This window comes from Amblyomma mixtum, chromosome 8 (genome assembly GCF_055824585.1).
Source record: "Amblyomma mixtum isolate Tamu chromosome 8, ASM5582458v1, whole genome shotgun sequence".
Taxonomy (NCBI): Eukaryota; Metazoa; Arthropoda; class Arachnida; order Ixodida; family Ixodidae; genus Amblyomma; species Amblyomma mixtum.
The window spans coordinates 97600472-97616132 of record NC_143019.1 but is presented as its reverse complement, the minus strand read 5'-3'; the positions used below and the strand labels follow the sequence as shown (position 1 = coordinate 97616132).

The 15661-nt window shown below is 47.0% G+C and overlaps 1 protein-coding gene across 1 annotated transcript; it reads right to left on the bottom strand.

Annotated features, from left to right (window-relative positions):
* Positions 1-10175: 10175 nt before the first annotated feature.
* On the bottom strand, positions 10176-11363 carry LOC149333648 (uncharacterized). Its single transcript, XM_089557772.1, has one exon. It carries the CDS (start codon positions 11361-11363, stop codon positions 10176-10178), a length of 1188 nt encoding a protein of 395 aa, XP_089413898.1.
* Between the last annotated feature and the right edge of the window lie 4298 nt (positions 11364-15661).

The following is a 15661-nucleotide window of genomic DNA, read 5'->3' as shown; positions in this document are numbered from 1 at the left end:
ACCTCTCGTACGGGCACCATTTTGACGTTATCAGCGATCACCACGCCCCCTGCTGGTTGTCGCCTTTGAAAGATCCCTCTGGTCGACTGGCGCGCTGGGCTCTGCGACTTCAAGAGTACGACATCCGCGTTGGCTATCGTTCCGGCCGTAAACATACCGATGCTGATGCCCTCTCATGTTCCCCGCTGCCGTCTGAGGCAGTGCCTTCTATATCCGCCCTGCATTCTTCGACGCTTGATTCCGCTGATATGGATTCCAAGCAACATATTGCCACGCACCTAACGCGCCGCACGGCCTCCGCGCTGAGTCGAAGACGACGACGAAGCGGCGGTGGGCTCTCGAGGCGCGCTTGTTCTGTTCGGTGTCCTGGAAACTGGCGCTGTAATTAAAAGAAGGCTCCCAGTCTTGGGTTCTTCCCGACGTCTATCTCCACGGCCCCTCTGGTCGTGACAATATAGACCCGTGGATCGATTCCCTCTTGGAGTTCTTACCTAGCAATCGTCTCGACTTTCTTCCCGTGCTCTGCGTCGTCAGTCCTACCATTTCGCCATCAGAGGCGAGCTTCTTTAACGCCGCAACTATTTTTCGGTTGGTCGCAACTGGCTGATTGGCATTCCGACCCATCTGCGCTCCTTCATTACCTCTTCCCCCACGACGGTCCCCAGTGTGCCCATGCCGGCTTCTTTAAGACCTTCACCCGTCTACGACACCGGTACTACTGGCGTGGTATGTACCAATATGTGCACGAGTTCATTTAGTCCTGCAACGCATGCCAGCGCCGAAAAAGCCCACCTTGCCGACCCGCCGCTCCTCTGCAACCGTTTCCTTTCCCAGCGCAGCCTTAAATGCTTTCGAGCGTGTTGGCATTGAACTCTACGGCCCTCTTCTCAGCACATCAGCCGGCAACCGCTGGATCATCGTCGCCATCAACCGTCTTACCCGCTACGCCGAAACGCCGCCTTTACCATCTGGTGCAGCCCACGACATTGCACCCTTTATCCTCCATCGCATCATTCTTCGCCACGGTGCTGCCAAAGAGCTGCTGAGTGATAGAGGTCCGGCCTTTCTATCTGAAGTTGCAGAAGCTCGCTCCAGGAATGCAACATCGTTCATCGCACCACCTCCGCCTACCGTCCGCAGACAAATGGCCTGTTTGAGCGTTTTAACTGCACTTTTGGCGACATGCTGGCCATGTAAGTAGCTCCCAATTACTGCAGCTGGGACCGTGTTCTACCTTTCGCCACCTATGCTTATAACTCCGCTGCTCAAGCCACCACCGGATTCTCTCCATACTTTCTCCTCTACGGCCGTGATCCTTCTTGCACAATGGATACCCTTCTCCCTTACCACCCTGATGCTTCTGAATTTACGACTCTTTCTCAAGCCGCCAGCTTGCCCGGTCTTTCACTTTACCTGCCCAGCAGCAGCAGAAAAGCACCCGTCATCCCTGTGCAATTCTTCTCACTTATATCCCTGACTCTGGTCTGGCTCTGGTGCCTTCCTCAAGTCCCCGTCTTTCCTCAAAACTTCTCAGCAAGTATCAGGGCCCCTACCGCATTTTTAAGCAGACATCCCCCGCCAATTACCTAATAGAACCCCTTACTCCGTCCGCTGATCTTCGTCGCCGACGCCGTGAAATTGTCCACACTGACCGCCTCAAACCATACTAGGACCCCGCCGTCGTCACATCACCCTAGGCCGCAAGTATGGCGCCTTTTCGCCCGGGAGCAGTTGTAACACATTTTCGTCTCCCGAACCCTCGGTGGCTGGTGCTTAAGGAAGAAGACGACGAGTAGTGAAAACCGTACCGATGCTCATGCGTGCTTGTCATGGAGGAAGAAAAACTAGGAGGGACCATGACGTCACAATCTTGAAGCCTAGTCATAAAAAATATAATGGAAAGCATCATGGGAAATAGGCCCTCACGTGACAATGCAGTGGTAGCTCTTAGCCGGATTTCGGTTTCGGTTTCGCTCTCTCGCTGTACGAGCAACTGCGCGACCATCTGCTTGCGTTCACTGACGGCTCCGTGGTGAGCGCAAACTGCTCGCTCGCCGCAGCGGCCACCATCCCCGAGCGACGCGTGCGCTGACTGCGGCGCAGTGGAGACATCGGAGCACACGCTCCTTCGCTGTGCCGCTACTGCAGTGCCGCGTCGCGCGATTCTCGCGGCCTGCAGGGCGCTGGGAATCATCCCGGACAGTCTCGATGCGCTCCTGTGGCCGCGCGGCAGTGCGCACACCCGTGATATTCTAGCCTCTATACCCGTGACATAACAGTCGTGAGCCTCTGTGCGTTCATCGAGCAGGCGAGCTTGACTTCCCGCTCGCTCTTCGCCAGGTAGTGCACGCGTGACACGAACGCTTCGTGGGTGCTACCTCGGACGGTATACGCGGCCGGGCGCCCCACCCCGGCCGCTAGTGCAGTGTGCCGCGAGCGCGATTAGTCCGAGACAGGACGATACGAGCGCGCGGCTATGTATACATACAGTTTACTTCTTTTTGTAAGTGATTGTGCGCAGTGGCCGGGAGACCCCGCGCAGAGGCAGACGTAAAGCCGCCGGCACTCTCTCTCGACACGAGAGAAAAATACTTCACTGCTGCATTTCACGTCGGAACCGCCTATGTGCGCGAGCGTATTCGGCACGACTTGTGCCTCGAGAATAGCGGAGAATGGCGGGCCCATGGGCAGGCCGAAGTCCGCCTGTCCGAGAAATAGAATCTTGCGCAGCGCGCCGGAGCGCTCGTGATACACGTCCGTCCGCCGTGAGCGCTCTGGAAGCCGCTGCGCCCTTTTTTAGAGGCTCGTTTCTTCGCCTACTCTCGAGTTCTCCGCTTATAGCATGCGCTGAAATAAACGCTCCGTCTCTTTATGAACCACAGTTGAACAGTGACGAGGTCGCGGCCGCACCCTTTGATGTAAAGTTTACCTGCAGTTTTCTACAGTGCACCCAAAAACCCAAGAGTGTAATCAACAGAAGTGTTGAGACGCGCAGCCTTCAGACAACCTCGAGCTCGGTACGCATTCCGCCAAAGCTGCAACACAGGCGCTGCGCTTCTGCGCTACTTCGGAGCACGGACGTTCACTAAAAAGCACCGCTGGCTGGCACTCTGGTAACTGTGGAGGAGGGCTTATTTCCCATGAGTCAGTGCGCAAAAGGGCCCTCGGCAGCGGCGTCAGAGGAGGATGGCTTGCAGAGGCGGTGTGCACTCTCTCCTAGCTTTTTTTACCTCCATGGTGCTTGTGCTGGATTGATCGCTGCCTCTGGTCTGTACCGGGTGTACCGCTAGTCGTTCGTGCCGCAGCGCCTTGAAAGACGTCCTAGGGTGGTATTCTCCCGGTGTCGCCTTTTGCTACATGTCGCATTAGGGCGGGGCCTAAAAAAGTGCGTACAGTTGCTCGAAGAAACGGAAAACGCCGCCGGCACTTTCGTCGGCGGTGCTTTCATTCACTCCGAGAAGCGACAATTTACCACTGCTGATTCACCAGCAGCAGTAGTTTCATATCTTTGATAGCAAGAATATTTGCCATCAAATTACTTCTAATGTTAAAAAAAAATACTTGCAAATTTAATATAAACTCGGTTTACTTCAAAGGGAACTGCTTCTATTCCCTTTAGAAAATTCTTGTCCTTAATTATTTGCTAGAAATTTCTAGTTTGTTTTTTGTTTCTTGACTTCTGTATCCTTGTATTCTCAATTGTTTCTTTCTCTTTTCACAACGCTGTATTTTGTATAATATTATTTATAGTGGGTTGTTATTCTTGTTTTGCTTGTCTGTTTGTTTTTGCTCTGCTAATCTATTTCATTCTCATTATATAAATGTTACTTATTTAAAATACCATTGTTATTACTGCTAATTCTACCTGTCTGTGATGCTGCTTGTTTTTTAATCAAGTTAGTATTAATCTACCGGGGTTCCCGTGACAGTCGCTTTAGTTTGGGACCCTCGCCTGTATACTCAATTTATGTAACCGATTTGTACACAATAAATTCTTATCTTATCTTAAGTCTATAAAAACCGCGAAAAAGCTTCAAATCTATTTTTGTTTCGTTCCGGACGGTTGTGCTAGGTTTCGGCTGCGTTTCGGGCAGTTGCAGAGGGTAGCAGTGTAGCTTGAGGTACCATTACGCTTGCGCGCTCCAGAATCGAGAGCGTATCTCAAAAACTAGGCTGAATTGCAGCCTAAACTTTATCGTCGAAGCAAGGTAAGTAATAGCGAAAAGCAACAACACCAGTAGTTGCCGGTAAACATGCCGACCGGAATCGAGAGGACTGCTGAATTGGCTGAAGCGGGCGGCGCTCGCTTGGAAGGACGCCGCCATGTTTTCACGCTAAGGGCGCAAAAACCGCAACTGCCGATTGCGTTCGTACGCTAAGCTATTTCCCCATTAGCGTTGTGCGCATGCGCTCTCTGGACCCGCTATTCCGCTATGCAAGCAATTACGCAAAGCCTGCAATACTAAAACTCTCTAATGTTCAGTTGTAGGTTTGTAAAAGTCGCCACAGTGCTTTAAACCCTCTTTGACTCGTGCAGACACTGTTTCGTTGCACTAATGTGCATTAAAACGCCTTGAAGGGTCATGTAGTCCGGCTGAGCAGACGGTAGCAACAGTGCTGTGCTCTTCGAGAGCCGGTAATGCCGCCGACAAGATTCGTCGGCCAAGACAAACTGGTCGCGATGTCCGCGGACACGCCACTCTTCTTCGCAACTCAAAAACCAGGCAAGGATAGTGGGATCCATGGCGTCTAGTATCAGTTTCGTAGCCCGTCGCCCGCGCGCATCGCTTCAGCGCATTCCGTTGTTCGACTAAGCGTAGAATAATTGGGGCGACGTCACAATGACGTAGAGGAAGGCGGATCCGTGTCGTCACGTCGCTGTCACCGCGGCTCGAGCCAATCAGCGAAGAGCGAATGCGACATGTCGCAAAACGCGACACCGGGAGAATACCACCCCTACAGTGCAGTACAGCTTGCCCGCCGCGCTCACAGAGCTTTTAAACATAACGGATAAAAAACACGCTTGAAAGGTCCAAACATATCTACAGCTTTATCTTGTTGTACGCTCACATAAAGAGCAAGTTTTTATAACATTAATGCGAACGGTCACGCAGAAAAGCTTTGTTTCATTCGTTTTAAGAGCACTCATATTTTTCTAAGGAAAGCGAATTAATCCTATACGAATGAATTACAAAAATATGAGCTCTGAACCTCTTTTACTGCGACATAAAAACTGCAGTGATGAAAATATGTATTCCGAAAATGACTAGGCGGTTATCGAGTAACGTATCTGAGCGAAACAAAAATTTAGTTCTGTGATTTTATGCCATTTTTCAATAACAAAACTTAAACATTTTTTCTGTTCCTTCTACACCCCCTACAGAAATATGGCACCCCCGAAACTACACGCTTATTTTCTCAGACTATGAAAAGTGCCTAATCCATCGTGTGCGAGACTTATATACAGGTAAGTGTTTTATGGCAGTTGAGAAAAAAAAATGTTCGTCGACGAATTGTTCTTGTGGGATTTCTGCTACCGTTAGGTGTTGTGGTACACAATCCGGGTTTATAATTTACTGTACAAGATTGCCGCAAATTTTTAATTGTCCGCATTCCTCATAACTGAAACAAATCTTAACGAAAACAATTTACCAGCAGTCAGACAGAAAACACTCTCTTAAGAAACATACGCGCATGCGCGTAAGTGAAATGAAACATTTGGCATAGATATTTTTGTCCAGCAACACATGTTACCGTAAGCACCAGAAGTTCCAGAAGCATACAGGTATGCTAAGGATAAACCATTCACTGTGGAGGGAAATATAGGAAATAGAATATTTTAATAACTAGCTAGAAGTTAGTTACTTAATTCGAGTGTACAAAATAATGCCTATCAGAACAAAAGAACCTTCCTTTATAAAAAAAACCCACAACGATGGATTTTGCAAAGTTTGCTGTAAAGTATGGAACGATCACAGCAACAGAGAGGTGTTAATATGACATTTGTGGACGTGATACACCAGAAAAATAGGGCCAGTCTGATTATGTACCCTTCATAGATGCTACCCTATCGAAAATTCTCATATATATGTGTCATATGTGTCTGGTTCATACGAGATTATGGAATATGTGTCATATGTGTCAATTGTGTGATATGTGTGATATGTGTCATATGTGTGATATGTGTTATATGTGTGATATGTGTCATATGTGTGATATGTGTCATATGTGTGATATGTGTCTGGTTTACAATTATTTGGAAAGGAAAGGGAAGGGCTGGGGTGGAATTAACAATAAAATAGCTTCCATTGAAGTTAGTGAACTAAAGAAAGCAAAAAAAAATTTCGGACACGAAAAAAAAAACCACGGTTGGGTCTGGATTCGAACCACTGACCTAGAGATCTACAGCTCACTACACTAACCACTACACCACGGCTGACTTTTTTTTTGCATTATTTTCGAGATTGACATGAAAACAATAAGACCACTTCAGCTACACTTCAGCTGATACGGGTGAAGTTAAAATTTCTTAAGTTTCATTAGATCATCTAGTAGTGTTACCCACTGGGGTGGGTCAAGCTGCGCCTGGTAACATTCCCGCAGATAAACAGCACTTTCAACAAAGTTCTCACGTGTACTACGAGTGTTTATATCAGCATTCCTTACTTGCATTCGCGTTTTCCACAAGCTGTGGAGGCCAAGAAGCATTAATAAGTCATAGGGTACCTCTTTGCGATCAACTGGTAGAAATCTGATCCCATAAGGGTGCAGTGGTAGTTCTTTCTTGATGGTTCTCTGCAGGACATCCCAGAAAAGTATGGCGTCCCAGCAGTCTAGGAAAACATGTTCAATTGTCTCCGGCTGCTTACATAACATGCAATTTGTTGTCCATGGGACAAAGATTCCTTTTTCATGGAGCCAGGTTTTAACGGGTAGTGTATTTGACTGCAATTTGAAAAAGAATGTTTTCACTGTCAGCTGGACAGGCATCATTTTCACCCGTTTTAAAATATCCTGCCCTGGGCCTCCACGGTAAGGCGCGCGATACAAAGGTGGCGGCAGCATAATATCAACCAGATCCTTATACAGCTTCTTTTTGGGAACGTTATACAGGTATTCTAGTGAAAAACGCACTTCCAACAACCTGAAGGAAAGGACAACCTCACGCAAATATCCGTTTACAGCACCACACATGTTTTCACACGATGACACTATGATTCCGGGGAGCAGCCTTTGCAACCGTATTTGCATAACAGTTCTCAAAAATATGTTATTTTGATCACGAAGGAAAATAAAGCGCGACACCACTTGACGCAAAAACAAATGAACCAGTCCAACGCCACCGCCTTTGACTGAAATAAACAAGTTTGTTCGCCTGGCTTTCTCCCAGGTCGACGCCCAAAGAAAAACTGCAAACACTCGATGGATTTTTTGAATATTGCTGCGCGACGCACAGAGCACATTAATCACGTACCATATCTTAGAAATCAAGAAAACATTGCACACAAAGGCACGTGAAAAGATTGACAGCTGCCTTCCTTGCCACGCGTCCGCTTTCTCTCTTGCCTTTAACGTCTCCTCGTTCCAGTGTGTGCTGGGATCGCGATAACTTTTTAGGGGCACCCCAAGGTACCGCGTCGGTAAGTCAGTCCATTGCAGTCGAGAAAAGAAATGTGGTGAAATATCCCATTCCCTATGCCAATATCCTGAGCTTTTTCCCCAGTTTATCTGACATCCAGTTTGGTCGCAGAACTTTTCGACCACATTCGTAGCTTCACGAATGCTGTCTCTGTTTGTGCAAAATACCGCTATGTCGTCCGCGTATGCAAGGATTTTCACTTCGGCTGCCTGAAGCTTGAATCCAGAAATGCAGTCACTGTTAAGAATGGCCAAGCACAACGGCTCGAGAAATACTGCAAAAAGCAGGGTAGAGAGCGGGCATCCTTGTCTCACCGACGAGCGTACTATGAGGCTGTTGGTAAGTTCGCCATTAACTATAATTCTCGTCGTACAATTTGCGTAAGTCATTTTTACCGCTTCTACTATTATGTTACCCAGGTTGGCATGCTCTAGAATGGAGAAAAGAATGTCATGAGAAACACGGTCGAAAGCTTTTGCTAAATCAAGCTGCATCATAGCTACTTGACTGCCAAGCGCGTCAACGCATTCTAATACGCTTCGTGCAACATGTATATTTGTGGCAATGCTGCGACATTTGATGCCACAGGTTTGATGCGGCCCAACTAACTTGGTGATTACACTTTGCAATCTGCTGGCTAAAATCTTCATGAACACCTTGTAATCCATATTTGTGAGGCTGATTGGTCTATAGGACCCCACCAACATACGTTTCTCCGTGTCATCAGTCTTGGGAATTAAAACAATGTGGGAGGTAGTAAAAGACAATGGAACTTGATTATTTTCATAAGCTTCTGTTAATACTTTGAGCATCAGTTGAGCGACGTAGTGTTTGAATGTTTTGAAGAATATAGCACTCAACCCATCTGGCCCAGGGGCTTTCCCAGATGGTAGGTCGTCTATTGCTTTTTCTATCTCCTGCAAGGTAGTTGGCAGCTCTAGGCGCTGCTTGATTTCATCGTCAAGTGTTGGCATCAATTGTAAGAAGTTTACATGAAAACCTTCTACAGTGTGTCGCTTCTTACTGAAAAGTTCTGTGAAGTGTACCACAAAGGCGTTCTGAATATCTCCTGGATCGCTGGTAATTGCGTCTCCGTATCGTATCTTTCTGATTTCTTTCTGGCAAGCGTACCGTTTTTCGTCCGCGAGCGCTCGCTTTGTAGGCGTTTCGCCTGCCCACAATTTTTCGGACCTTGCACGTACGACAGCAGCTTTATATTTTTCTGTGTCATTGCGTTCCAGTTCGCATTTCACATCTCTGATTTCTTTTGTGAACATTCCAGGAGCTGTGCTTTCCATGTTCAGCAAGCATTCCAGTTCAGCGTGCAGGGTTCTTTCTTTTTCTTTCTCTTTATACCCAATCACACTGCTCCTTTCTATTGCTTTAATCTTCACCTGCTCTTTGAATCTTTCCCATTCCATTGCAAAAGAAACTCGCTGGGCAATAAGAATCTTCTCAAAATCATACCTAATTTTCATGACACTCTTCATCCTCCAAAAGTTTGGCATTCAGTTTCCACAAGTGCCAGTTAAAGCGTGCTTTCCTGCTCTTTTTTCCAAAAGTGGCACTCACAAGACAATGATCACTGAAAGTCACTGGTTGTACATGATAACTAGAGCATAAGGGAACAAGATCAACTGACATATATACTCTGTCCAATCGAGCATGACTATCGCGCTGAAAGTGCGTGTATTCCGGACAGCTCCCAGTGGAGAACACACTGCCAATATCCTCTAAGCTGTAGTCACTAACAAATGCGGTCAGCATTTCACCACTCTTATCTCTAAATTTTCTGCACTTAGCTCTGTCAACAGCCATGCACACGCAATTGAAGTCCCCAAGAACAACCAAAATTTTGTCGCACTTGAACCATGACTCCAAGGATTCAAAAAAATTCTGACGCTCTCTTTCCACATTCAGAGCATACACACAAATAACACGCCAACATAATTTCGAAAAGGTGAAATCAACAACCAAAAGACGGTTACTTTCACAAGAAAAAACCGACTCCACGCCTATACCCAAAGTGTTGCGTATAAATAAGAGGCATCCACCAGATGCACCTACAGAATGGCAAACGCACACATGAAAATTTGCCTGAAAAGGAACCACCATGCGGCCAGCATGTTCCTCTGACTCTATCTTAGACTCTTGGACTGCTATCAGGTCTAGATCATTGTCTAAAAGGAGGCGGTGAAGCTGGTACTGCCGCCTTCTTGCTCCAAGCCCTCTGACATTCAGTGTGGCTACACGAAGTGGTGTGTCCAGCTTAAATACCATGTGTTATAGAGAGAGAAAACACGCTTCTGGCCGTCGCGTTCCTACCTCCGTGGTCGGTGTGGCTTACGTCGGTGGACGGTCCGCATCGTCCGCATGATCATGCGGCTTCTCAAAGAAACGTCCGGTGGCGATTGGAAGCACGTCGGAGGAGCAACCCCGATTTTTTTTTTCGAACACAGGCACATCGCCGCTGCCGGATCATCTTGAAGATGACCGACGAAGAGTTGACATTCACACCAACACGGTCTCACTAGAGTTACGGAGGCGGTTTACCCGCCTGCTGCGTGTCGGCCGAAAAGTTCGGCCGTGGCCGTAGCGTCGAGCGTCTGACTCCCGATGTCTTCGGCGGCGGTTCATCATTTCCCCCATCAGGCGGCATCTTCTCGCCTACGCTCTCGTCATGCGACCGCTTCGCAGCTGTCATAGCAGCCTCTTCCTTGCTTGTGTCCATGGCGACGTTGTCATCACTCTCCACGCTGCTCGGGGTGTCGAACGCGACTTCCGTCGCGTCCGTCTCCTGGCCACTGTCGTCTTGTTGAGAGCCATGCTCCACTGATGCTGCAGCTGCTACTTGACTGGTCGTCGTCGTCACCTTTTTTTGAAGAGGCGTCAACGTAGGTCCATCCTGCACAACTGGTTGCCCAGTTGTTTTGGCTGCCTCTTCCGCGTCCGCCTCATCCATCAGATGCTCGGACGCATCTTCACTGGTCCCAGGTCCTGCGATGTTCGCGTAAGTGAGAGAACACTGGCCTTCTACATGGCCAAAACGCCGACAGGTTCCGCAATGCGGGACTCGGCACTCCCGACGAATGTGGCCCGTACTTCGGCAGCGAAGACACAAAGGGGGTCTTCCGGGTACCACAACGAGTGTCAACTCACCTCCGACGTTCAGCTGGTGAGGCAAATCGTCAAGTTTAACACCGGCCTTCAACTTCAGGGTGACAAGCCTTATGGTCGACCCCTTCTCTGAGACGCCTTTCACGCGCCAGCGTTCCCGGGCCACTTCTGCGACCTTCTCATACGGCGCAAGGGCGACACGCACGTCCTCGTCGGGTACGTTATGGAGCAGCCAATTGAGCTTGAGGCGCACGTCCTGGTTCGTCGGGTCGATCACTAAGCAGCGGCGTTCCTTCACGAGCAGCTCACCGACGCCTGCAATCTTCCGCGCTGCATCGGCATTCTTCATTGTGATAGCCCAGACGTGGCTCATGCGATACGCCCCCAGGGCGATAACGTCAGGGAGCAGCGCATGCTGGGCTAACGCGTCTCGGAAATCTTCCACCCGGTAAGGACGGGCCGTGATGTCGGCCTGCAAAAAAACGGTATTTAAAACAAAACGCCCTGTAGGCAGACCTGGCAGAACAACCTGGTAAGAACTTTCCTGTTCAGTAACCCTGTTTCCGCGGCCAGACAAGGCCGCTGAAGCCGCTCCTACGGAGCCCATGATCGCACGTCCGAACAAAAGAATCTTCCTTTATAAAAAAAAAAAACCACAACGATGGATTTTGCAAAGTTTGCTGTAAAGTATGGAACGATCACAGCAACAGTGATGTGTTAATATGGCATTTGTGGACGTGATACACCAGAAAAATAGGGCCAGTCTGATTATGTATCCTTCATAGATGCTATAGTAAGCACATAATTAGGTGAAAACACCTGTACTCATAGAGACAATAGAACAAGGATATTTAGGTGGGGTGTAATATACAAAGGGCGTCTATAATGTCAATTGGGAGTTGACAGCCAATTCACCGTTGTACGAAAGAAATTGATGCAATAACAACCCAAGACGGCCAAGCCAGAGCACACAGTCTCTTAGCTACATTTGAATACTACATGACATACTTATCCAGAGGGTAGCGCACAAGGATTTAAAACTAATAATGGCTGATACTTCAGGAACCTCTCATATAAAAGCGACAATGCCCTCTTAGATATTCAAGCTTGCTCGTGTCGTTCCCCGTCCAGTTTTTGTGGGTGCTCTTCGCACAAGTTTTAAATATCTAGAGATAAAAACGAAATAACCGCGGAGCATGTTAAACTCGAGAGAGCAACTGCAGCGCCTTAGTGAAGCACTGAACATGAAAGGCACATAAGTGAACAAAATTGAGAGAAAGAAAACCAGAAGTAAAAATCAAGAGCATGGATATAGCATGAAAGTTAATAATAGCAAATATAAGTTCGAAACAAGGAAATCTCTCTCAAGAAGTAGCCACACATTCAAAGCATGTCTCTGAAATAAACCGCGTGTTAAGACGGTGTGAAGTGCATACGGCATAAGCAGTCAGCTCATAATAATCAGCTTAACGTTATGCCACAAGTAGAAGTGGAAGTGCTAAACATTTGGGCATAAACAGGACGGGTGAAAATAATGCATGTAGTAAAGTTCTATGCAAAACCAAATATATGCAATACCAAAGATACAGGATAATTGACTAAGCAGCAAACACGTTTGAATGATATCTCAGAGAAGAGCGCTAATAAGACGGAAATCTTAATCGGCAGCAGTTGACTGCGAAGACCCCAAAAATTATGTTTCTTCATTTAACTGAGCGCATTGCGAAAAATCGGTAACGCAGCAGGCTATAGCCTGAATTTATGTCGGCAAGAAAGGGACGGAAAATTTGAAAGATTTGGTGTCTATAATTGACGCATGGGATCGCTAACTGAAGGTCTGTGGCATGGGTCTGATTGTGCAGTAAATGTAACCATGTTGATGATAATGTTCACTTTTTTTATGAAAAAGCCAGTCCTTCTGGCATCGCCTGTGTTACACGACTCTGCAGGATACGCCTGCATGGTTCTTATCAGCGGCCAACCAGCGGACACAATGCCGTTGAAATGCCAGTTCGTATACCATAACGCCTGCAACGGGTCGGGCATTGCCGAGCAGATTTACGAAAAAAGCTGCAGCAAATCTCAACTTCTCCAACGAAGGCCTTAGTTGCCTGTGGACTATAAAATCCGAAATAAAAAACCAGCACAATAAAGTCCTTCGCACAAGAATCTGCACAAGTGGATTTATTGAAGGCAGTATTTTCAGAACCCTAACAAATGGATGCAAATAAATGCGCCAGATAAGCTACTAGCCCTTTTTCGTGCCCACTCAGCGACACTGGACTCATTACGTTTCAGGACGTGAATTTTTAGACGTGCTGATTACTTCTACACTTCCTTTGGAAGTTACCGCTCAGGAGTAATTAGCAAGAGTAATCACGCAATATGTTATTCGTGTTGTAATTACTGTACAGTGCACCGTCCTCCTCTGCAAAATACTGCTTTATAATACGCTTTGTTCAGACTGTTCGAATGAGCTAACTTCATCATGGAGCCATAATAAATGCCTTGCGTTTCCTCGCTCAACTATCTAGTTCATAACAACTATAACATTTTATTCTCTCAAATTATGCAACCGCACTACAAGTATTATTTTAATGAAAGAGAGATTTTTTTTTGCCGAGCCTGTCACTTTGCAGAAACCTTACCCGCCCGTCTTTGTTCCAAGAAATCTATCGTCATCATCCATCACGCAGCTATACCATTATCGCTGCTAACTATAGCTCATCTAGTGTTGATCATGCCCACAAGAAAGGTTCTGCGCTTTGTTGCAGAAGCAACTTCTTGTATTTTTTAATCACTCATACCTTTGATCATTGGAGCCACCTTCAAGCAGTCATTGCTTGCCCCATTTGATTGCGCTTATTTTCTTCAACTTTTCTTGAGTTTATTTTGTGGGGAAGTGCCACTTCACTTTCAAAAACTGTTCTGCATAGTTTTAGCTTTATTCTTGCATGTTATTTGATGAAAACTTGTTCTGTATATTTCGGCACGCATTTATTTTAGCGCAATTGCCCCGTTTAACAAACTTTTGCGTGATAGCGTTAGGAGCTCGTTCAGTGTAAAACCCGGCATCCCCCTTTGTCCGGCGTTAGTCGTAAAAATTATAGAATCCCTGAACTCAGAATACAGAAAAATAAAAGAGCCGCTGTGAGAGTTCGAACCCAGGCGCTCTGTGTGCCTGACGGGAAAGGAATGGCTAGGCCACGAAGGTTGTTTTGTTTTTTCATTTTAACAACGTATTTACTAAACGAGGTTACCAAGGAAGGGTAGTTGGTTCAAGCATGTTAGAGGGGCATCAACTGAACGGGCTACGGTATGTGATCAATATGACTTAATAACCTCAGTTTGAGATGAGTACTGATTTGACAACAAATAAAAAATAAAATAGCATATTTCTACGGTCGATAGGCGTCGGAAAGTACGGCCAAATAAATGGCGATCTCATGGTGCTTCACTTTACGGAAACAATTGGTTTACGGTTTATGGGTGTACAGCGTCCCTAAGCGACTCAGACCTTCAGGGATGCCAAACAGAAGGACTCTGGAAATTTCCACCACATGGAGTTCATTAACGTGCACTGACATCGCACAGAACACGGGCGTCTAGCATCTCGCCGTCATCGAAATGCGGCCGCAGCGGCCGGGATTGAACCCGCGTCTTTTGGGACAGCCGCCGAGCGCCGTAACCACTGTGTGATCGCGGTAGTTCGAAACAACTGGTGTGTACGTGCATGAGTATTCAGAGGTGTAATATGTCGTGCAGGGTAACCTAGATAGTGATTGGCGAGATGTCCCTGATAATTACGATTGATGATTGGTAATCGCTGACCTAATCAGTAATTGTGATTGTAATCGATCACTGTGGTCGATAGATTGATTATGAATTTGTAATAGGTGAGAAAAGAGAAAGAAACGGAATAAAAAAAAGAAAAAGGAAGAGAAGGTGCTCTAGCATCTGCTCTTAAGGTGAATCTTAAGCCTCTTCCTAATGTTTGTTTCTTTGCAGCATTTCACTCTTCACTCTGAAGCCACGTCACTTGAGCGTGCAATAAATAAATAAATTTTAAGGCATGCCACAGTGCAGGTCGCCCATCACGGTGCAGGTATGCTGTGGGAGGAGGCTGAATATTTTTTTTCTTCAAACTGTGCTTTCTTCAATGGAAGGACGTTCTCAGTTCTCCGCAGAGTGAATGGTAATTTTGGCTCTCATGAATACCATACGTAGCTGATATGTGGGGGAAGCCAACGGGAAGATAGGTTCACAAAATAAAGAGTGGCAAACGCTTCTAGTGCACCTCTCCTCTGCGGAATCGTAGGCGTGCATCACAAGCGTCTTGAAGCGTGCCATCACTGCCTGCAACGTCTCATATGTACCGAAACTAAAAGTGTACCGTTTTTCTGACAATACTTATGTTGGCGGCACGATTTAGACTGCTACGGGATGTATACCGCTTAGAAAGCGCTTTGCCCTCGGCCGATGGAGCGGAAGTATATGATGAAACTCGAGGTAACAAGCAGCGTTTTGTGTAAAGGCGCGCAGCCTTCTGTATCTTCATGGACGTATCGTGGGCTGCCACCACGGTCACCCATGTCAATCACCCGCTAGCAACCACCGCTTTCGGTGTGTACTTTCGTTCATGTCCCGTCGACTGTAGAGAAGAGTGACAGGCCACAGAATATTGCGTGGACTGAATCGGCGCGCTGAAGTCATCTTTATGTCTTGTTTTAACGGGGTAGTCTTTGTTGGGGCGTCTCTAAAAGAATGCTCGAACTCAGGAACTAACGTCCCAAGCTACAGTCTGCGTGGGATGCTCAGATTTGGATTCTACTCGATATCTGCTAGCACATTTGCGAGTGATTTAATAGGCTTCCTTTCTGGGTACAGAAATCCCTTTTCCACCTC